Below are 24,699 nucleotides of genomic sequence, written 5' to 3'. Positions count from 1 at the left end.
TGTGTTAAGCGACCGTCAATTTGGCATGACATTACTATATGATTATAATACAGGGTGGGCCATTTAAAGTGGAAGGATTTGTTTTGCTATTACAAAAACAAATCCTTCCACTTTAAATGGCCCACCCTGTATTATAATAGTAAAGAAGTGGAATTTTAAATTTTTTTTTTAAATTCATTTATTTTGGTCCAAGGAGATTTGTTCTAACTACTTTTTGATTATGATATCTCGTAAATGACCGCCTCTGGCCTTGACCGCAAAATGTGCCCTTTTTTCGGCATTTTCCATCACTTTGCCCAATGTTTCGGCCGATATGGCAGCAATTTCTTGTCGGATATTGTCTTTCAGCGCAGCCAGGGTCCTTGGTTTACCAGTGTATACCTTGGATTTTAAATATCCCCATAAAAAAAGTCAGGGGGCGTCAAATCAGGTGATCTCGGTGGCCAGTCATAATCGCCGTTTTTCGATATTAATCTTCCGGGGAACATTTCGCGCAATAATTTGGTCGTGGCAGCCGCTGTATGGCATGTGGCGCCGTCCTGTTGGTACCAGTAATTGTCCAATTCATTTTCACGAACAAATGGCAATAAAAAATCGGTTATCATTGTCCGATAACGCTCCCCATTCACGGTTTTTTTTTTTTTATTGAATCGTTTATTTTTACAGGCTCAGTTACATAAGTTTAAAGGAGCCGAACTCCTATCTGTATTGTTACAAGTATATATAATCATTTTTCATTAATTCTAGTGTTAATGAAGTAGAGAACCGATTACTCGCGGTTTGCTCGAGTTTAGAAGGGTGACATTTTTTTCAGGAAAAGGAAGGGATATAAGGATATGTTGACAATGTTCACACTCACATTCGCACTCACATTCATCATACTCAATTCTTAAGCCTATCTTATATCTAACATGTATTTACATTTCACCTTATTCTATTGTTAGTAAGAAGGGATTTAATTTCTCGCGAAGGAAAAGGAAAAGGAAAATATAAGGATATAAGGACAATCACACACGAAGATCGATAACTTTTAAGAAGACGTATATTTGGGACATGTAATCAAGGTCTAACCGAGCCAACACATCTCTCACCGGCACATTGGGCTGTCTTCCTCTGGCCCGAAGAGAGTTTTCTAAATTCGATCTGGCAACAAGATACACCTCGCACGACCAAACAACGTGTTCGATGTCGTGGTAACCTTGGCCACAAGCACAGATATTGCCATCGGCAAGATTAAAACGAAAGAGTAGCGCGTCTAACGAACAGTGATTGGACATGAGTCGAGAGAAGGTGCGAATAAAGTTCCGACTCAAGTCCAGACTTTTGAACCATGGTTTGAGGCTAACCTTAGGGATAATCGAGTGAAGCCACCGACCCAATTCATCTTCGTTCCACTTACGTTGCCATTTAATGATGGTATTTTTACGGACTAAAGAATAAAATTCATTGAAGGCGATTTGACGCTGATAAATATCGCCTTCAATTGCACCTACCTTTGCCAATGAGTCAGCCCTCTCATTACCCGGAATTGAGCAATGTGAGGGGACCCAGACAAAGGTAATGACATAACAGCGTCTGGTTAAAGCACTCAAAATTTCTCGTATTCTCTCAAGGAAGTACGGCGAGTGCTTTTCCGGCCTCACTGAACGGATTGCTTCGACAGAGCTAAGACTATCCGTTACAATGTAATAGTGTTCAACAGGTCGTGAGGCGACGCTGTCCAACGCCCAGTGTATTGCTGCCAATTCAGCAATATACACTGAGCAAGGATTCTGAAGACTGTGGGAGGTGCTAAAAAATTCGTTGAACACTCCAAATCCTGTGGACTCATTCATAGAGGACCCATCAGTAAAGTACATATTATCACAATTGATACGCCCATATTTTGCATTGAAGATCGTAGGAACGATCCCCGATCGATGATAATCTGGAATTCCATGGATTTTCTCCTTCATGAACAGATCAAAATGTACAGAGGAATTGATGTAGTCAGGAAAACAAACACGGTTGGGAATATACGAAGAAGGATCAACCTGCATGGAGATGAATTCATGATATGAAGTCATGAATCCAGAATGAAAATTTAGCCCGATCAGCTGCTCAAAATTTCCGATCACCAATGGGTTCATGACCTTACACCGGATGAAGAACCGAAGAGATAATAAATTGAAGCGATCTTTTAGTGGGAGTAGGCCTGCCAAAACCTCGAGACTCATGGTATGCGTTGAGGGCATACATCCCAACGCGATACGGAGACAAAGATACTGAATTCGCTCGAGTTTAATGAGGTGTGTTTTGGCAGCTGATTGAAAACAGAAACTGCCATACTCCATCACTGAGAGAATAGTTGTTCGATACAACATTATAAGATCTTCTGGATGGGCTCCCCACCAGGTGCCGGTAATTGTACGGAGAAAGTTTATTCTTTGTTGGCATTTTTTACTCAGATACCTAATATGGGCCCCCCAAGTACATTTGGAGTCGAACTAGACCCCAAGATACTTGAATGACATAGCATGAGTGATTGGTTTACCCAAAAGTTGAAGCTTTGGTTTTGCTGGTCTATGCTTCCTAGAAAAAACCACCATCTCTGTTTTCTCCGTGGAGAATTCGATCCCTAGCCCAATGGCCCAGGTTGAAAAATTGTTCAATGTATCTTGTAAGGGTTCTTGCAGGTCGGATTCTTTTGATCCTACGACAGACACTACTCCATCATCTGCAAGTTGTCTTAAGCTGCAATTTTGTGTAAGGCAATTGTCAATGTCGCTTACATAGAAGTTGTACAAAAGGGGGCTTAAACATGAGCCCTGAGGGAGGCCCATGTAAGAGACCCGACTTACTGCCGAATCTCCATGAGAAAAATTCAAATGTTTCTCACAAAGCAAGTTATATAACATATTATTCAATAGAGGCGGTAGACCCCGAGAGTGTAATTTGTCTGACAAAACCTCTATTGAAACAGAATCAAAGGCCCCCTTTATGTCCAAGAATACTGAAGCCATTTGTTTTTTTTCGGCGTAAGCCATTTGAATTTCTGAAGAAAGCAACGCAAGACAATCATTCGTCCCCTTGCCCCTGCGGAACCCATATTGTGTATCTGAGAGTAGGCCATTCGTTTCAACCCAACGATCAAGGCGAAACAAGATCATTTTCTCCAACAATTTCCGTATACAAGACAGCATTGCTATTGGGCGGTACGAATTGAAGTCGGACGCGGGTTTTCCGGGTTTTTGAATAGCTATAATTCGCACTTGTCTCCAATCATCTGGAACAACATTATGCTCCAGAAACCGATTGAATAAATTCAACAAGCGATGTTTCGCCACATCAGGGAGGTTTTTCAGCAAGTTGAACTTAATTCTATCTGTTCCTGGAGCCGAATTGTTACAAGAAAGGAGAGCAAGAGAGAATTCTACCATCGAAAACTCGGAATCAAGATCGCACCTATCTTGTGGTATATCTCGAACAATTTTTTGCACAGGAACGGAATCGGGGCAAACTTTCCGTGCAAATTTAAAAATCCATCGATGTGAATATTCTTCGCTTTCATTCGATGAAGAGCGATTTCTCATGTTTCGAGCCACTTTCCATAATTTTTTCATTGACGTTTCTCGTGACAAACCTCCCACGAAAGTTCGCCAATAAGCACGCTTTTTCCCTTTGATCAAGTTTTTAAATTGATTTTCAAGGTCCAAATACGTTTGAAAATTCTCAATGGTTCCACGTTTTCGAAAAGCTTTAAATGCGTTCGATTTATCCTGATAAAGCTTGGAACATTGGCTATCCCACCATGGATTGGGAGGCCTTCGACGAATAGTGGAGCCTGGGATGGGTTTCGTTTGAGCGCGAACCGCGCTGTCATAGATCAAACGAGAAATGAAGTTATACTCCTCCAATGGAGGCAAACCATCTCTGGAATTGATGGCTAGATCAATCGCGTCCGCATATTTTTTCCAGTCAATGTGTCTTGTGAGGTCATATGCCATGTTTATAGATTCAGAAGAATTCGACCCAATGGTGATGGAAATTTTGATTGGCAAGTGATCACTACCGTTGGGGTCCTGGATTACATTCCACTTGCAATCTAACGATAGTGAATTCGAGCAAAGCGAGAGGTCAAGAGCACTTGGGTTAGCAGGAGGTTTAGGTACACGTGTTGTTTCCCCAGTATTCAAAACGGTCATATTGAAGCTGTTACAAAGGTCATATATCAACGATGAACGATTGTCGTCGTACTGTTCCCCCCAGGCAGTTCCGTGAGAGTTGAAGTCTCCCAAGATCAATCGTGGCTCAGGAAGGAGTGAGCACATGTCAACAAGTTGCTTGCGGCTAACCGCAGCTCTCGGAGGCCAATACAAACTGACAATACAGAGGTCTTTGCCTCTGATGTTTGCATGACAAGCAACAGCTTCGATCCCTCCAATAAGTGGAAGTTCAATTCTAAAAAATGGGTGGCACTTATTAATGGCCCACCCTGTACCCTCCGTATCTGTCATCGCGGTCCAAGCGTATTATATTAAAATCGTGGAAATAGAGATCATTTTGAGAAGAGAGCCAGGTTTCGGACAGAGCAAAAACATCACAATTGAATTTATGAATTAGAAATTTGAAAGTATCCAATTTAGGGATAAGACTACGACAATTCCACTGTAAAACAGTGATATCTCCGACCTCTCTATCTAAATTAGACATCAAGAGAGATAATCATTGCAAGAAGGGGCCATGTTTATTCACGGTTACCGTTGCTCCATTTTCGTTTTCAAAGAAGTACGGGCCGATGACTTTATCGGCATAAATGTCACACCACACAGTAACTTTTTGGTCGTAAAGAGGTTGCGTTTCGATGAATTGAGGGTTTTCAGTAGCATAAAACCGACAATTTTGTTTATTCACTCCTCCATTCAAGTTGAAATGCGCCTCATCAGACATTATGATTTTTTGCCAAAAGCCTCGTTCATTTTTGGCCATTTCGATGGTCCATTTCGCAAAATCAAGTCGACGTGGTAAGTCAGATGGGTTAAGTTGTTGAGCCATTTGAATTTTATACGGAAACATTTTCAAATCAACACGAATTATGCGTCGGAGAGTGGTTCGAGCGATGCCTAACTCTTGCGAACGATGGCGACCTGATGTCGATGGAGTCTCTGCAACACTGGCTCGAACGGCATCAATATTCTCGTCGAAACGTCTTGGTCGTTGTCTGGACAGATGACTGGCATTACCAACACTACCAGACGATATAAATTTGGCATATAATCGACGTATAGTGTTGTCTCCAGGCGATGTTTTAACTTTATTTTTATTTTTCCACGCACGTTTAATTAACACAATTGAGAAGTTATTTTGAATGTACAGCTGAACAATTTCAGCGCGTTGTTTAGGTGTGTATTGTTCCATGGTTAAAATTGTACTGAAATGACGCTTCCAACGCGGTATGACATTTGTTAATCTGACATCTCTGTCAAAAGTTATGGGGTTGCCAGATGCTTCCACTTTAAATGGCCCACCCTGTACTTCGGCGATTTCTTCATCCTAGTGGAATGAATGATCTTTTACTATCTATAGACGAATTTCATGCCAACTCGTAATAGGAGTTGGCAGCACCATTTCAGATAGCAGATAGGTCTTTTGAGCAACTTCGCATTCTTGAAATATTTAAAAAAGACTACTTTTTTGAAAGGCCCAAAAATTTTTCTTGAGTTTTTACAAAAAATTAACTCAAAAACTATAATACCTACCAAATTTGGATCAAAGGATGAAATGTAGGAAGTTATTTAAATTTTCAAAAATAACCATTTTTTTGAAAAAAAAATTTGCTAAAAAATATTTCAAAACTTAAAATTCATTTTCTCAAAAACGTATTTTTTTAAATTCTTAAAAAGAAATATGAATAGCCCTTGCAATTTCCAACAAGTCGTCTATACATCGGAAGATGAGCACTTTTACAGGGAAAAGTTTTTCTTACAACAACTTTTTCATGTTTTCTTTGAAAAAATTACAACTAATCCTAATTTTGTTTAAAGTTAAGATAGCAATATAGTGTATTCGACAGTAAACAGTATGCAGAATAAAATTGATTCTGTTTTCAAAATTTAAATTGAAAAAATACCTCTTTTATCAATGAAAAAAAATATTAGCTCTTTCGAACTTTATTTATTAGTGTCACAGACGTTGAAATTTGAGGTTTTTTTTAAACGAGAGATCACCGAAAATCGGGGTTTCAAAAAAAAAAAAGAATTGTTGGTGGCAAATGTCTTAAAATTGCATTATACGTCGAGATTTACTGTTATCTTGAAAAAAAATTTGTCAAAAAAAAATTTTTTTTGGCACTTAGTCGTTTTTCCATCTGAAAAGTCGACTTGTAACAATATTTTTTTAAACATAACTGTAAATCTCGACGTGTCATGTTATTTAAGACATTTGGCATCAAATTTTTTTTTCCAAAACCCCGATTTCCTTTACTCCCCCCTCAATTTTTAAAAAAAACTTCCTTAAGTCCGATTGAGCTGATATTTGGCGCAGGGTGTTTTTTCGAGGTGTTGAACATTTTATATAGGGTAACTTTTTGAAATTTTAGGGTCGATAACTTCCTATACATTCATTGGCACCCTAGTATACATGTAAGAAAGCTTTTTCTGCTGAGAGTAAAACTTAGAGCTTAAACAATTTGTGTTACCTTTGATGCGTGCTCATTTGCAAAGTATCTCTTATTTTGCTCGTATTTTGTTATGGCGTTTATATTATATGCGAATATTTGAGTAAATGCTATACCAGTATGGGTGGATTAGGATTGAGGGATTTTCCTCTCCGATTTCCGATCGTTCAGATCGTTTCTTTGTACGCCAAAAAATCGAGAAAATATTTTTTTTCTTTTCGATCTTTCCGATCGTAGAATTTTTTATTGTTAATGTATGTTTCAGTGAATATTGATTTTAATCTCACCAAAAACCACAAAATTTCATAAACATTGGACCCCTTTCAAGGTTGTTAAATAAGTGCTCGTAAATTAGGGGAAGCAGTTTTGTAAGTTCCATCAAGTAATCACATATGAGGGGCTTAGAATGAAAGGGGTGTAAGTGATTTGATCGATTTCTCTACATCGAGCCTCTCTTTTGGTCAAAACTCATCTGCAAACTCATTCCCAGCTGTATTTTACAACGTGAAAGGTAGGTCAGAACCTCATCTATCGGATTCTATAGCAAACTCAAATTGGATCGTGTTTGCAGTTGAGTCATTAATCAAAGAAAAAGTTGATGAAGAGAAATCGATCAAGTCACTTACACCCCTTGCATTTTAAGCGCCTCATATTATATTTGCACCATCACATTCACTAGGCTGACAGTGAAAATTGTGACAAAATTGGATGGTGACATAAGGTCCAGCCGAAACGTCTTTTCCCGGAACTGGGATTTCTACCAAGACTCAGACTAAACGCCAGACACGGGACAGTTGGGTTTTATGGGATTATTATCAGCGGAATTCTGGAAAAATATTAGTTGTTGAATTTTCAATAATAATTTTCAATTAATTTATTTAAATAAATGGTTTCATGACGGAACAAGATAAATGCCTTTGAAAATAAATTGTTTTTTTGGTTTCGAAATTTGTTTTTGACCTTCATGCTGAGAGTCGAAATAAAACGTCTTTGATGTTTGAATAGAAATGTGAAATGTTTATTCCATGTCCATGTAAAGACGACACTCATATGGAATGAGTAGTAAAAAATGGAAAAAAGGCATTTGATTTTTCAAAGATATATTCAGCAAAGATCGATATTTTTTCTAAAAATCGCCCAATCCTAGGGTGGATAGCTCATCTAACGAAACTTTTAAGCTCATTCGATGTAATGCATGAGGATGTCAAAAAATGTTTTTTTTTGTGTATTTATGGTTGGATGTGTAATATTTTTACCAAATCACGAATTTCAATAACATAACATTTGAATCGGCCTGAAGTCATTTTTCACATTTATATGTAACTAGAAGCTGTAAGGTTGTAAAGATTGAAAATATCTAAAAGAATAATCGATGCTTTCTGGCGTAAGATCACATATTTCGGTAACATATCGAGAAGACAAATTGAAAAACAAAATATTGGTCGTGTCACCAGAATAATACAGGTCGAACTCGATTATTAACATTAAATACAATTTTGGACTCGATTATATACTGTATGAAAAAAAAAAATTTATATTTCAAATTTGGCTTATTTCAAGAAAAAATGTAATATTTCAACGTTTAGGTCTAATTTAATTGGCTATTATAAGTACAGTGGAGTAGAAATCATGATTCGCAGATTGATGCAGATTTTTATTGAATTCTCACCTGGAATCGTTTGTAACGATATTGCAGCGAAATTAAGAAAGATAAAAGTTGAGTGTCAAAGAACAAATTGTAGAGCGGTTTGAGAGCTTTAATTTGGTTGATAGAAACAATCAAGTTTATTATAGATTTTTGGGTTAAATTTTAAAATAACACCTTCAAAAGCAGTATCTCTTAAGTTTTTCACTTCCAAAATTTTATTTAAATCCACTAATTTGAATGTTTCATAACTTTATCCTATACTAAATTCTCTCATCTTTCAAATGGAAGTAACAGAATCTTACCACGTAGTGTATTTTTTAAAGTAGAGACAGTTAGACGCAATCAGACTCAGAAACAGAGAAAAAGTTCAATAATATTGTTGAAATAGGACCATATGCTTAGAAGGATTTTTCTCATCAAATATGATCGTCTATCACCTCCTGAGAGATTCTGGATATATTTTTTTTCAATTTGAGTAAGGTGTTTTATGATTTTAAGGGGATGAATTAAAAAAATCTTTTTCTTTATTCAAAAAACGAAAAATATATGTATAAAAAAAATAAAAAAATCGGAGACTATGTATATAATCGAATCTTGTATAAGAAAAATTATAAGTTATAATTATAAAGCAATGTGAATAAGCTTATCCTGGTAGCTGTGTAAGTATCGGTTACACCTCAATGAAGCACTGTATTGTTACTACAGTGTATATGCTAGTTGTATAAACAGCAATAAAACGAGCTACGGTGGCGTATTAATAGCGATTCACCATCGCTATTCTTGTACGCAAATCCACACGCCTCACGGGGGAAGATTGGAACAGGTGTTTGCCGTCGTTGTCATCGAAGTAAACGATTAGCAATCGGTGCTGTGTACATCCCACCTGATCGTAGTCGCGACGTGGAGTTGATAGATGAACATGTAGCCTCTGTTCGTGATCTTTGTGACAATGCTACATGTGTAGATCAGATGCTGCTTTATGGTGATTACAACCAGCCTCGCCTACAGTGGTTGCAGAGTGCTGGCGGCGAAGTTTTACCAGCAGGAGCTTCGACGGTATCTGCGTCGAGTGCTGCTCTGATCGATGGAATGGACTTTTTGAATTTGAGTCAAGTCAATTGGCACCGCAATCAACTGGATCGAACTCTTGATCTTGTTTTTTGCTCAACTGACTGTGGATACGCATCATCCACCATTGGAAATATCTCTACCAGTACCTCGTACGTGCCAGTACAGTGACGGGTATCCTGTTGCCGATGAACACACCCCCGATTTTGGAAAAATCGACTACGATGCACTAGGTTATTACCTTCCCACTCTTGACTGGACATACCATATGCTTAGAAGGATTTTTCTCATCAAATATGATCGTCTATCACCTCCTGAGAGATTCTGGATATTTTTTTTTCAATTTGAGTAAGGTGTTTTATGATTTTAAGGGGATGAATTAAAAAGCCTATGCCTATCAAAATGGCAATGAAATGGCCTCCGATTTCTGTTTCACCATTCAACGTTGGTTGCGGGAGAATGTACCCCACAGAAGACGTCCAGTTTCGCCTTCTTGGAGTACGGCTTTACTTCGACAGCTGAAACGTGAAAAAACGCCTGTCAGCGAAAACATCGTGTTCTACAATCGTCTGACAGCAAACTCAGATTTCAACATGCAAGTAATGCGTATCGTAAGCTGAATCCAACTTTGTACAAGGCCCACGTCTTGAGAATGCAAACCAATCTGCGAAAAAATCCGAGAAACTTTTGGAAATTCGTCAACTGTAAGAGGAAAAACTCAAACCTCCCAAGCAACGTGCTCTATGACGACGTCGAAGCGAGTACTCATACTGAATGCTGTGAGTTTTTCGCCAAGTTCTTTACATCCGTGTTTGACCATATACCAGCCAGTGAAGCTCAAGTTAAGTTTGCCTCCTTAGGTGTTCCTTCGGATGTCATAAGTTTGACGACGTTCGTGGTCACTCCTGCCATGGTGATCTCCGCTGCAAAAATATTAAAAAGTTCGCTTTCGCCGGGTCCTGACGGCAAACCATCGGTATTGTTCTGCCGCTGCGCTGCTGATCTAGCTGAGCCACTTTCTGTCATCTTTACCCGATCACTCAATGATGGAGTATTTCCTGAAATTTGGAAGGAGTCTTTCATGTTTCCTGTCTTCAAAAACGGTGATAAGCGAAACGTCAGAAACTATCGTGGAATAACAAGTTTGTCGGCTGCGTCCAAGCTATTTGAGATCATCGTCAGTGAAGTTATTCTTACTCAATCCAAGAGTTACATCTCTACCGATCAGCACGGCTTCATGCCCGGCAGATCGGTCACCACGAATCTGTTGAACTTCACCAACATCTGCATTACTGCTATGGAGGGCAAGGCTCAAGTCGATGTCATCTATACCGATCTAAAGGCGGCTTTTGATAGGATCGACCACAACATACTTTTGGCTAAACTGTCACGTCTCGGATCATCTGCAAAACTCGTGTCGTGGATGAGATCATACCTGGCGCAAAGAAAACTGCGCGTTAAAATTCATGGCTGCGTTTCCTCATGCTTCTGCTATTCTTCTGGAGTCCCTCAAGGAAGCAACTTAGGCCCTTTGTTGTTCATATTATTTTTTAATGACATTGCTGCGAAATTAGGGTTGAACTGCAAATTAATTTATGCTGATGATTTGAAAATATTCTGCATGATCCGTTCAGCTGAAGACTGCCAACGCTTGCAACATTTGCTGAATGTGTTTGTTGACTGGTGCCATCTAAACAAACTGATTATCAGCGTACCGAAGTGCTCCGTCATGACTTTCCATCGTTCCAAAAGTCCGTTACAGTTTGATTACTGCATCGACGGTGCTTTGCTTGAAAGAGTTGAAAAAGTTACTGACCTTGGAGTAGTGCTGGATCAGAAATTGAACTTCAACGCTCATTACAGCTCAATCATTGCTAAGGCAAACCGACAGCTCGGATTTATTTCGAAGATTGCGAAGGATTTCACTGACCCATACTGCTTGAAGTCCTTATATTGCGCTTTAGTACGACTAATTCTCGAAACTTCAGCCGTTGTTTGGACTCCAAATGTGATTTTCTGGAATTTGAGGATTGAGCGTGTACAGCGAAGATTCATCCGGTTGGCCTTGCGTCATCTACCTTGGCGCGATCCATTGAATCTTCCTGCTTACCCGGATCGATACAGACTTTTAAACCTGGACACTCTTGAGAGAAGACGCAGAATACAACAGGCATTTTTCGTATCAAAGCTGTTCAATGGGGAAGTAGATTCTCCTCGGCTACTCTCATTACTGGACCTTCGTGCTGCTCAACGACCTCTCCGACAGCGATCTTTGCTACAGAACAGATTTCATCGTACTTTATTCGGATACAACGAACCGCTGTCGTCGATGATTCGAACTTTCACATTGGTGGAGGATCTATTTGATTTCGGAGAGACATCCAGCCGCTTTAAAAAAAGATTAACTAGTTCGTCGATTGTATAAATAATTGTATTATATTATTATATATTTATTCATTAAGACCACAGATGTCAGATGGATCAGATTTAAATAAATAAATAAATAAACACTACATGAATACCATCAAAATCGTCGAATCAATAATAACTGTGCCAATTAATGATAGCAAAGCTGAAATTATACTTAGAAATTTGAATCGTTAATGTAATACAGATATTAATACAGATTTTCTAGGGAAAACCCAGAATTGGGTTATATCTGTGATATAACCGCAAGGTAGACGCAGGACTACCGCAGGCTCTGTAATCATTTGTTTGAATTGCATCCGAATCAATTCTCAATGAATGAATGAGTAATTATTTCTAAAGATTGCTGAAAGTTTTCCTTGTTAGTGTATGTGAGTGGTTGAGTATGAGTATGAAATTGTAATTAACATGAATTTCAACTATTTCGAACTTGTTGGTGGTCCAGAAACGAATCGTTTGGTTTGTGTAGTTTTGCAAAAGCAACTGATTGATACATAATTCTATTTTTTTCGCTTGAGAATACTACACGAGAGTTTTCATGACCACTCCACGTGGAAGCAGAAACTCGTTTTCGAAACCATGAACTTACAACCCGGTATAGAATGAAAGACGTAGTCCTACGTCAAAAACTAAGATGGTAGATATTTTTATACAAAACAGGAAGTGGGTTATATCTATGGTATAACCGCAAGGGTGACGTAGGACTATCGTTGATTTAGAGATCATTTGTTTGAAGTTGAATCTAAATCCATACTGAATGAATGAATAAATAAATATTTGGGTGACTTCAAAAACGAGAGCGTTACGTTGGAGGCTCAAGGTTTTATGCATCCAATATTGGATACAAAAAAACCTTGTTCTGAAGTATTATATGGATAGAAAACATTAAAATAAACTCGCTTGAATGTAATTTTCAATTCCAAGGGGAACTGGCAGATTATTTTTCAGCAACGATCATTTCTTTCCAGGTTTCTTCTCGATAACCAGCAAACAAAAAGAGTTGCGCGCGTGTATATGTGTGTGTGTGTGTGGCGGCTGCTTCGATGTCTTCCCGAGGAACCGTATTTCGATGCTGATACTCTCTTGGTCACCTTCTCTTCTCCTTTTGATCGATCGGCTTTTCTGCGCTCCCTCACAGTTAAAACAAACTGATTGCATTTCAGGTCAGGTCAAGCCAGGTAATGAATCCCTCGATCCCTCGCAGTTCAGCTCGTTCAGTAACGATGATATCTTGTCGATGTCCTCAGGCGTCGTGCACAAATTACGTAACGCTAAAAATACGGATCTTGAACCTTCTCCCGCCACCCATTATGTAACGCAATTTCCTATCTCTAATAAACAGAAAGTAACGCAACATCTATCCCCTCCCCCCTTATCGCGTTACGTAATTTGTGCACGACGCCTCACGAAAAATGAATGGGTTTCACCACCAGAATATCATTTAAGTATGCTTTTCGTGCGTGATTGAATCGAGAGAAGGTGTGGTTTACGATGGTAATTTGGAAGGCTAACTAGAGGAGAATGAACTCTCTGAGTATGAAAATTTCGGCGACTGAGCAATAATCGATTGAAAATTATATAATTTTCGCGATACGAAACATTTTCCGTTGCGCGCGCATATAATATTGGATACGAAGATATCCTACTGATGGGAAAGAATAATCTTCAGAAGCTCTCCAGCTAATTACACTTGATTGAAAAGTTACGAAATCAAATGTATTTGGTCGCTGTGTTATATGGTTAGAAAACATTAAAATAAACTCTTTCGCATGAATGTATTTTTCAATTCCCAGGGAACTGGCAAATTATTTTTCAGCAACGATTAGATCTTTCCGGAATTTTCTCGATGCTGTATGGCATCCAAACGAAAATACTCGCTTCGGTTTGGCCTGCAAAAAACTTTTCTGAATTCTAATCCATCAAATTTGGAGCCCTGAAAAGGGCCGTTGATTATATGCTAAGCTAATATAGCACCCTCTCCTTGGATTCGACGGGCCAGCTGAATGTCCTTGGGCATGATGTGACGCGTTTTGCGAGGATAGCACACAAATTTGTGAAAGTGAACGAACTGAAAGGAGCATTTAGCGAAAATCGTGGTTTCGATAATAATTCGATACCGATAGGTGCCATGGATATGGATTTCATAATGAAGAATATGAAATACATGACATGATGTAGTGAATATATCCGAAGAAATCACTTTGGTGAAACTGCATTATAAAATTATTTGTGTACGAATGCCGCAATCGATAGTCGACTCTAATTTGCGCTGGGTAATTTCCTCGGAGGACTCAATTCCTCCTTTGAGCATTAATAATCTCTTTCTGGCAAAACGAAGTGGTATGAATCACATTATTGGAATGATAGAATGAAGAAGTTTTCTGCTAATTTCCTTCAACCTTCAAACATATCTTTCACCCGTTTGTCGTTTTCGCGTTCGCTAATCCTTTCTCACAACACCCATTTCTCATTTGAGAAATTGTTGATTAAACATTGTTTGCCAGTGCGCGTAGAGCGGGAATTTCTAAAGATTCATTGTTCGCAATTGATTGAAAAAATTCAAAACGAAATGTATTTGGTCGCTGCATTATATGAGTAGAAAGCAAATAATCGCTCGAAAATGACTTGATTTTCGCGATATGAAACATTTTCCGTTTTTCATGTTATGCATCCAATATTGGATACAAAAATTTTCCACTGATGGGGAAAAAAATATTCAGAAGCTTTCCTGTTAATTGCGATTGATAGAAAAATCACAAAACCAAATGTATCTGGTTGCAGTGTTATATGGATAGAAAACAATTTTCAATTCAATTCCCAGGGGAACTGGCAGATTATTTCCCAGCAACGATGATAGCAACGAGAATTCCGCGCGTGTATGTGTGTGTGGCGGCTGCTCCGATGTTTCAAGCGGAACCGTGGCATCACTCTCCTCCTGATGGATTCCCTTCTGGCCTTAGGTGCACAAATAGGCTCTTGGTGACACCGTTTATCAGCGCTTTCATGATAAACGAAATTAGCTTCACAACAACAGCGACAAACGCTGTTCAATCATAACTGAGTGGGTTTACGAGCGGCGCTCGCTTATATACCGATTGGTGATTTCAATAGCCTGTTTTGAAAGCAATTTTAAGACTATTGAAACAAGTTTTTGGGTGTAAAAGTAACAAGTATATGACGCGTAAACATTTTATCTATCGAATGAAGTGTTTATTATACCATTTCGTTCAGTTGTTTAAGAGCTATTAACGCTCAAAATCTCGGTCTCCGGTGTAACGCTTTTGTTTTCGAAACTTTGATTTCACACCCCGGTAAGAAATGAAAGACGTAGTCCTACGTCAAAAATACAGATTTTATTATAGCAACTCTGTCTCTCGTACGTTTCCATTTGAAATGCCAAACATGTTTCTAATAGCTCAAACCGAAAACTTTTGATTTTCGCGAAGGTAACTGGTAGTGTGTAGAGTAGAAGAAGCGAATTGAACACCACACCAACACCACTCAACACTCTGTGTGTTGGTGTGTTGACATGGAAAAAATGCTTCACTATCATGACAATGGTTGCTTCGTCAAAAATTGTGGGCAAATAAAATATACCTCTTTATCCATTCTAAATAAAATAAGCGTCAATTAATATCATAATTTATAACTTTAATTTATATAACATCCGCTATTATTAGCAATTTGTACAAGTACTAAAGTTAAATAGAGCGTGGCGGAGATGTTTAGTTATCCACATTACAATACCAAGAATAGGTATTAACTTTCCTGAAAACATACATCTAAAACTAATTTTTGGCTGTATGTTTGTTTATTTGGCCAGCATTTGTACGACGCCCTCCGCTGTGCAGTCGATTCCCCAGACTTCAATTGGCAACATGCACGCAGAAAAAAAATCTTAGAAAGCTGCTTTCCATTCAGAAAATGTTTTCTTTGCACGGGAGAAAATCAAGGATTATTTAATCAAACACGCGTAAGGTGCATGAACTCATAGCCTCTGAGTTCATGCAATTTTTGCAATGCGAGCTAAATTTCAAATTAGTTTCTGTGAAAAAGTATTTTACAAAGGAATGTTTTAGGATGAATAATTTCTTTCCGTGCACGAGAAGAATACTGCGACCATGGGTGGTATGTTTTGTACATGATGTGTTTGAATAATAAACACCATTTTTCTATATAATGTGAGAAACGTGTGTGATGTTCGTTTATCATTGGGCGTATTTGGGATAAACATTGAACACTAGCGAAAAATATGTTCGTGTTTAAACAAAAACATGGAACTTGAACATCGCGCGCACATTTCTAAGTGTATTTCGGAAGACTTCTGCTCACAATATAAATTAAGAGTTTCATGCACGTTTATCGAGGAATAAGTTTAAAATTAAGTTTGCAATCACAGTGCATCAGCATAGAAGCAAATTTGAGTAATCTTATCAATTTGGTGTTATTCGCTACAAGAAAACAACACTCCATCATTGATAGTCTAATTCGCGATAGAAGACTAGTAGAAGTACACTCGTGTTGAACGAGTGAGAGCTACATTTGCTCTTCAGAACATCATGAATATTAAAAATGGGAATGCATCTGGAGTAACTCAACGAGCAAAATTATATTAGAACGAAGCATACGATCGCTTCTAGCAATAAAGGTATTTCTACGGGCAAAACTAATACTGCTTATAACTATTGCAAAAATGAAGTTATACACAAAGCACTTCGCTGCAACGAGCACAGAAAAACAGCGCCTCGGAAAACATGTAAATTCACAGAAAGGCATTCGTTCCGTTTGCTCAAACTGGGAGAAAATGGGATCTCGCGCAAGTTGCATAAATTATTCACCCGAAACCTTCCCTCCCCCTTTCTGATGATACCCGAAGCGCATTATGTTTCCTCCTGTGGCAACAAACAGTTTCTCGTGCGTTGAGCAACATTCTCTCTATCCGATGGAAAGCATTGCCCGGCGCCGAAAGCTATATGATGCTGAAAAATATATTTGCTGAAAGTTTAAGCTGAAAAATTATGGTATAACACAATGAGTGGTAAAGTTTTCCCACGGTTGGGTTGGCTGCTTCAAAATCTGAAGGCAATATTTCGACTAAATGGTGAAGTTGAAAACTGATGATCGTCATGTTTAACTATTCATTGAATCCAGAAAGCCGTTTGTGGTATGACATCGATTAAAACACTTGGAAAAGAATATCTCGTCAATATGCCATCTTTAAAATTCAATTCCCACTAGAAGCATACCTTGAAATACGGAAATATGTGTAATACTCCGTTTAATATTTTCCCAAAGACTCCGGCTGTTCCTCAAGAATGTAAAATAAACAAAATTGAAGTTTTCTTCCCCACAATTTGGAGCATTTACACAAAAATTGAATATTATGAAACAGCTTTTGTTCATAAAATAAATGCAAACTATTATCCCTCGCTGCAAGCTAAAAATTAAAGTTAACCTCTGAGTTTACTATTATAAATATTTTCATATATTCATATTGGGGAAAGAAGTTGGGGAACGCTCCGTCCGATCGTCGTGTTTTCACGTGAACATCTGGGCCATAAATATGCCAGAAGCTCATTTTGTCTTCCGCTCGCGAAACATTTTCATCCCAGCAGGTGGTGGGATGTTCCGATGCAGCATCGCACCTGGGGAGAATTTTATCTTTCAATTTCTATAATAGCCCCAGTGCCGTCTCTTGGAGGTGCAATATTCAAAAATACGGTAATATGCCAGCAGCCAAAGGACTTTGCTGCTCGCCAATATGGTGTTGTGGAACGATATGCTCCAAAAACGTATGTTCTAAAACCGTCTAGCGTAACGATGCAAGTATCTTTTGTCGATCTTCCTGAGAACACCAGTGGCTGAGAAGTATGTATTCTAGAGAATTGTGTATAACCACAACCGTTGCGATAGCTGACAAAAAAAATATCGTAGGGGGATTAGGGGCATAATGAACACACGGGGCGAAATGAGCACCCCTCTTTTTTACAAAACTACGCTAAAAGTGATAATACGTGTTATGCGAAACTCTTCCTAAGGAACTAAAGTATTTATTTTTCATTGAAAAAAGTTATTGGTCCTTGTAAAACACGGAAAAATATTTAAAAATTGAACGTGGTTCGCATAAGATGAAAAACTTATAAATTTGGAGTACTACCAAATAAGGTTTTACGACCGTTTAAAGATCTAAATCTATTATGCTAGCACTGCAACATAATGTATACATCGTACCTCAAGTTTCACCTTCATTTCATTTTTGATTTTATACTATAATTAGAGTAAAAACACACTTTAACTCCAACTTGTTGACTAGGGGCGAAATGAGCACCTCTAGGTGGGGTGAAGAGAGCACCTTATATCACCGAAACTAACCTTAAATTTCACTCTGTTGATCTTGTCAGTATTTTTGTTAACTTCGTCAGTGCTTGTTCATAGTGATGGTGCGAACATACAAAAGGAAATCCGGAAGACAGAATTGGTCAAAAACGGCCCTGCAGGCGGCTTTGACCTCTATAAGGCGAGACGGAAAATCAACGAAACGAGGCGCTAATTACCATGGTATTCCGCGGCAGACGCTAGCTCGGTATGTGAGAAAATACGAAGCGGCAGTGTCGGGGCAGGAGGTGAGCCGTATTGGTTCCTTTAAAACTGTTTTCACCCCCGTCGAAGAACAAGAGCTGGTGGACCATATTTTGGATATGGAGCTTCGATGCTACGGCATTACTACCCGTGAAATCAGAAGTCTCGCATATCAGCTGGCGGAGAAAAACGGAAAAGCCCATGTCTTCAATAATAAAACGCAGCTAGCTGGCTGGGATTGATTGCGTGGTTTTCGTAAGCGTCATCCGGAACTATCTTTGCGTGCTCTGAAGGCAACCTCTGCGGCTCGTTTACAAGGATTCAACAGGGTAGCGGTCAACAATTTTTTCGACGTTTTGACCCAGACGATGGCGGCAGGCATCTTTTCTCCAAGCAGGACATTCAACGTCGACGAATCATCCATCCTTACGGTAAGTTGAGCAATATTTGTTTTCATTAGTTGATAAATTAGGTTTCATGTTGTTTTAGGTACAAACGAAAAGATCCAATGTGCTTGCTTTGGAGGGACGCCGACAGGTCGGATCGATAACATCTGCGGAGAGAGGGCTGCTTTCCACAGCATGAATTTGCATGTCGGCTTCAGGAAACTTCGTTCCGCCGATGATGATATTCCCCAGAACCCGGCTGACCGAGGCTCTGAAAAAAGGTGCCCCTCCGGACACGCTCTTCGTTTGCAACTCGTCTGGGTGGATGACGGTGAACGAATTTAATGCCTGGTTCGAGCATTTCTTGCACCACACACGACCAACAGCTGAATCGTCAGTGCTCCTCCTGCTGGATGGACATAACTCACACATCAAGAATCTCACCTTTCTCGAGCGAGCACGTGAGTGTTTTGTGACTGTTGTCACTTTACCCTCCCCCCCCCACTGCAGTCATAAGGTTCAGCTTCTCGACGTAAGTTTTATGGGACCCTTGAAAACTTCTTTTTCGAAAGCAGTCGAAGCCTACCTGTAGGCTAATCCAGGTAAAGTCGCTACCCTTAATGAAATCAGCGAGCTATTTGGATTGGCATACATGCAAGCTGCTAATGCGGCAACAGCGAAAAACGGATTCAGTGCGACCGGTATTGTCCCGCTGATTAGATTCGTTTTCACCGACAAATGTTTTGCCCCCGCTGATGTTACGGATGTTCTCCCAGACATTGATCCCATTCCAGGCGCGCCTTCATGCAGTCGAGAGGATGATGCATCTGCCAAAGTTGACACGTTGGAGTGTGAGACAGGTCGTTCACACAGGGTGAACCGTTCCTTCGAAGGTGAAAATAGTTCCTTGCTTGATGGAACAGCAGACGTCCTTCCTGGAACAGAATCAGTTCCATACACAGAGTGTTCAAGTGGTGCATCTGCCGAATTCAACGCAATGGATTGGGTGCCGGGCTCTCCTCAAAGTATAAACAGTTCGTTTGGAAGTGATGGAAATAAAACCATTCCGATGACTTTACCGTGTCGAGTGAGTGACTTCAAGGTTTCTTCATCTGAAGTGATGTCTCTACCAAAAACAAGCACCCGAAAAATCGTTCGAGGTAGGAGGGGAAAAGCCAGCAATATAACCGCCAGTCCTTATCGGAATGAGCTGAAGTCATTGCAAACTTTGAAGAATATAAGAAAACTGAAGAAAGCCAAGAAAGTGGAGCAGAAAGGCTTTTCTAACAATGGATCCGAAACCTCCAAGCGAGGTCGACCAAAAGGAGCCAAAAACCAATCAAAAACGACGGTTATGCAAGATTCACTTTGCGAACATTGTGGCAGCTGCTTCAGTTTGTCGGAGGATGGACAAGATTGGTTAAAGTGTTCGAAGTGCTTCTTGTGGTTTCATGCATGTCAAGAGAATGCACGATGCCCATCATGTGACTTCGCAAAGATGCAGTTGCCGTGCTGAGCTTTTCCTTTTTTTTTTATAAAACCTTTATCACTACACCTTGTCTGTTTTGTAGTTATTTCTTCTTTTATTGAAGAAATTTTTTGTTGAAGCTAATTATGCCTTTGTTGACGTTGAATTGTTTTTTTTAGTGTTGATGAAGTAAGTTGAACATGTCATAAACATATCATTGTTGAAATACTGAATAAAACATTTCGGAGCAATGCAACACATTTTTTTTATTTATTAATGCAAGAAGAAATGCGCATGTGTGTATGTGTTTGCTGTACTTAAATACATCTTTGAAACATTTGTTAATAAGGGTGATCATTATGCCTCAGGGGGGTGCCCATTGTGCCCCACACACTGGCTCATTTCTTGTTTTTGATGCATGAACTAAAAAGGCAATTTCCTCACTCATATAATTATTTTTCTATTTGTAAACCGTGTATCTTTAATTATCAATAGTTAATAAGAGTTTTGTGCTAAAAACACCTCCAAATTTCATTCATTTTTAATGCTTAAATCAGCAGTTAAGTAAGGGTGCTCATTATGCCCCTAATCTCCCTATATCATCTATTTGAGAAAATAATGATGGGAAGGACACAAATATTATTAAAGCATACTGGAAATTCATAGTTCAAGTAACACATGATATTTTCACGTATTTATTTGATAATCTGTTGCTAGACGAATCTGTGACCAGTACAAATCTCCAGAATTAGCCAATATGGTATGCGTCGCGTTCCACCAGGGTATCGCTAAACATCACGTATTTTCTGATTTTTTAGAACGGCGTGTGTAGAATAATTATTGTTAAAAAAAATGTTACTCAAAATTCAGACGTCCGATTAAAATATGATGTTCGGCAAAATTGTTGGTGAATTATTGAACTGTTAAGGAAAAATAACATTTTATATACCGTATACCGTTAAAAAAAAAATAGTATTAAAATCTTTTATATTTTCAAAGATTGTGATTTGACACATTTTCATATGTAACATAGCATGTGCAAAAGTTCCGCAATTCGGAAAGTTATACGAACATCAAATCGTATAAAATTCCAAAGTTGTAGGCGTCCGTCTCAGCAGCGTCCCAGAAGACTTATGGGAAACGTCCAAGATCTTCAGCTCGATCGTTCGCCAGCCGTTGAAACATTGGGGTTGATATGATTCTCCCTGCGGGATTCTTAAAAAAAGCTCCCACAGCTAGAGGTGGTTACCAAGCGAGATTGCTTGCCAGTGGTCTTAAACGCAAAAATGTTCATCCAAACCCTCTGGGCAGCGAATATATTGTAGGATTCTGAGCTTGCAGAAGAACAAGCAACATGGCGAAAAATTATCGTGCGGACATTAAGAAGCTCAACTCTCTGCATGTTTCAAGAAGGATCGTATGGAACATCAAACGTCAGTACTCACTCCACTGCTTTTGCTAACACCGACATCACTGGACCAGTCACGTTTTGGACTGGCTCTACAGTCGCACATCACTGGATCAAACCAGGTCGAATTTCTGGAAAGTTTTCGTATCCGCAAGGATTCACCGATTAATAAAGTATTCACAATGGATGTATGTACAGACCGTCCTAAATCCTGCCGACCATATCTTCCGAGGAGTGCTTACGAGCCAGATTATCAACGACAATATGTGGTGGCATGGTTCACAGTATCTCACCTCCCCCGCCAATAATTCTCAACGGAAGTTCATTCCTACCTTTATTCCTTCAAGAACAGTCCGAGAACGCTGCCAGGCTCGCACCAAAATCACCACTGAACGCACCATTTGATACTCGTCATCCGATTCTGCTTCCAGCAAGGCACACCTTGAGCTTCCCTATTGCCAAGTCCATTCACCTACAGACACTTCACGGTGGACCGTCGCTGATGCTCGCTACAGTCCGTCAACGATTCTGGCTTCTTCGAGGTCGAGAGTTGGGTCGTAAGGTTGTCGGACAATGCATCACCTGTTTCCGGTGCAATCCTACAACGCCCAACCATATTATGGCACCTTTACCATAGGTCCGCCTCAGGCCAGCGGGAGCTTTTACGCATACTGGGATGGATTACTGTGGGCCATTCCTCGTTCGTCCGTTAATTCGGAAAGGTTCGTCGGTTAAGGTATATGTCGCGTTGTTCGTCTGTATGGTGGTAAAGGCCGTGCCACTCGAGGTCGTCGCCGACCTGTCGTCCGCCGCGTGCGTAGACGCCGTCAAATGATTCATTGCCAAGCGCGATCAGGGTCTTGAGTTGCATTACAATAATGCGACCGCTTTCGTCGATGCGGATCGTGAGCTGCAGACGCTACGAAAGGAATACCTGCAGCAATCGGAATGGGGAAACTACTGTGCACGAAATGGCATCACCAATAATTCAATAGTAATTCTAATTAGCCTTATCATCCAGCTTTTATTTGATTACAATTACGTTCCTGTAGGATCTTTGAATACAGAAATATTTTTGTTTTGATGAAAAATTGCCTCTTACTCTTTCATGATTAATTGTTCATTAAATAATGATCGCATCGAAAATTGAAAGGTAGTTTTGAAAACATTTTTGAAATCAGTGGAAACAATTTGAATAATTTTTGTTTTCGGATGCGATAATTATTTATTGAACAATTCATCAAATATGAAGGAGAAATTTTTCATTCAAACAATAATACCTCTGAAATAAAGGAAAAGAAAACGATATCATTGTATTGCAAGGTTCTACAGGAACGTTATAGGAATCAAACGAAAGCTTGATAAGGCTAATTTGATTTGCTATTGAATTACACTTATCCCCCTATTTACACGGTACCTGTTTTACACGATTTCGCTTTTACACGGTTTATAAAATAATAAATTTTGAAAAATTTTAAAAATTTATATATGTAGTTCATATGAAAGAAAGTAAAATAGGATCATAGTTTTGACTACGAGTACGATTTTATGTTTCAGAACTGGAAAGTTATCAACTTTATAACTTTTTTGAAGTATTTGTGTCAATTTTTCAAGCTCTTAGAATGCGAAGAACATTGACAGAAATGAAGAGTAAAGGGAAGTTATATCTCTGCTTTTGGATGAAAATCTCTTTGATAAATTTAATGATTAATAAAGCAATAAATCTACACAGCTAATAATAGAATTTTTTTATCATTAAGTCTGAAGTCGAATCTGAGATCTTCCCGGATTCGTCGACTGTTGAACCAGAATTGCATCAGGAATGCTCAAGTGATAAGGTTGACTTTATACAAACCAGAATAATAAGACTGGTAGTTCCAAAAAGTGGTGATAGCGAATAAACTTATTACAATCTATTTTCTTGTTTTATTTGTATCCAGAATTTTTAATGAATTTCATAAGTAAATTTTTATAATCGTTTCACTTAAATACATGATTGAATTGAGCATATATTGAGAGTTTATTTCATTTTACACGGTTTTACATAGCAAAATCTGAGATTTCATTCTACACGGTTTGGTCGGGAACCTATCTTCAGTGTAAATCGAGGGATAGGTGTAGATGGCAAAAACTTGTGTTAGTCCACAAAATCTTCAGAAAAACAGCAAGGAAACAATTTTTTATTTTTTCCGTTATTTTCATTCACCAGATCAACACACACCAATACAATCATTTGTAATGAAAAAATCAGCAATTATTTTTCGGACAACCCAAAAGTTAGGTAGGATCATTTTTGAATAAATTTTGTTATAACTTTGTAGTACGATGTTTTGCGTTAGAATGTTATGTACTACCGAAGTTTACCTTTTATCCTTTCAATGAATTATAACCAGAGAATCATTTAATTGACGTTTTTCTTTTATTTAACATCTTAATATTGCAGAATAAATTGACCAACTAACCCCACACACGGGGTAAGTTGGTCAATATGTAGGGCATGTCTATCATATAATAGACAATGGGCTTTTTCTTCAAATAATAAGCTTTTTTCATTAGAGATTTCCTTCATTATTAATTAATTAAGACGTTAAGCCCCGACCGAAATAATGAATGGATGAATTTTTCGTCTGGCCCACGTCGGTTGCAACGAATCGATAGTTGACGCGGGGCTTAACGTGTTAATTAAATAAAAAAACAGTTAACAAATATCATTTTGTCAAGTAAAAATAATTAATGAAAGTTTCAAATTCTCATCTTTCTTCTATCTAAAAACTACATAAGAGTCTTCAAAAGTCTGGCTCAGCGTAGAATAGTAACTTCTGGCTTTTTAATCGATAGTGTGGAATTCCGTTGTTGGAAATTAGTCAGGCAATCCTTTCCAGCGATTTCGTCGAATATTTATTTCTTGTAACCAAAATGAACATACATTTATAATAAAAAAGATTATGATGCCATGATTTTAAAAATTTCAATTAAATAATAGGAGTACCGTTAAGTTTCTTCATTTTTTTTTCAAAAATTAAGGCTTTATTCTGCAAAAATGGTTACAAATTTAATATT

At 38.6% G+C, this 24,699-nt stretch overlaps 1 protein-coding gene across 1 annotated transcript; it reads left to right on the top strand.

Moving 5' to 3' along the window:
* Positions 1-18,227: 18,227 nt before the first annotated feature.
* LOC129779398 (uncharacterized) lies at positions 18,228-20,426 on the top strand. The gene is made up of 2 exons (XM_055786842.1): positions 18,228-18,808; positions 18,867-20,426. Exon 2 carries the CDS (start codon positions 19,416-19,418, stop codon positions 20,277-20,279), a length of 864 nt encoding a protein of 287 aa, XP_055642817.1. The 5' UTR covers positions 18,228-18,808; positions 18,867-19,415; the 3' UTR covers positions 20,280-20,426.
* The last annotated feature ends 4,273 nt before the right edge of the window (positions 20,427-24,699 follow it).

Source organism: Toxorhynchites rutilus, chromosome 3, assembly GCF_029784135.1.
Source record: "Toxorhynchites rutilus septentrionalis strain SRP chromosome 3, ASM2978413v1, whole genome shotgun sequence".
Taxonomy (NCBI): domain Eukaryota; kingdom Metazoa; phylum Arthropoda; class Insecta; order Diptera; family Culicidae; genus Toxorhynchites; species Toxorhynchites rutilus.
The sequence above is the reverse complement of the archived record's forward strand: the minus strand, read 5'-3'. Positions and strand labels throughout refer to the sequence as shown.

Coding starts and splice junctions, on each gene's coding strand:
- LOC129779398 (XM_055786842.1), top strand. CDS start 19,416: ATGCAAGCTGCTAATGCGGCAACAGCGAAAAACGGATTCAGTGCGACC.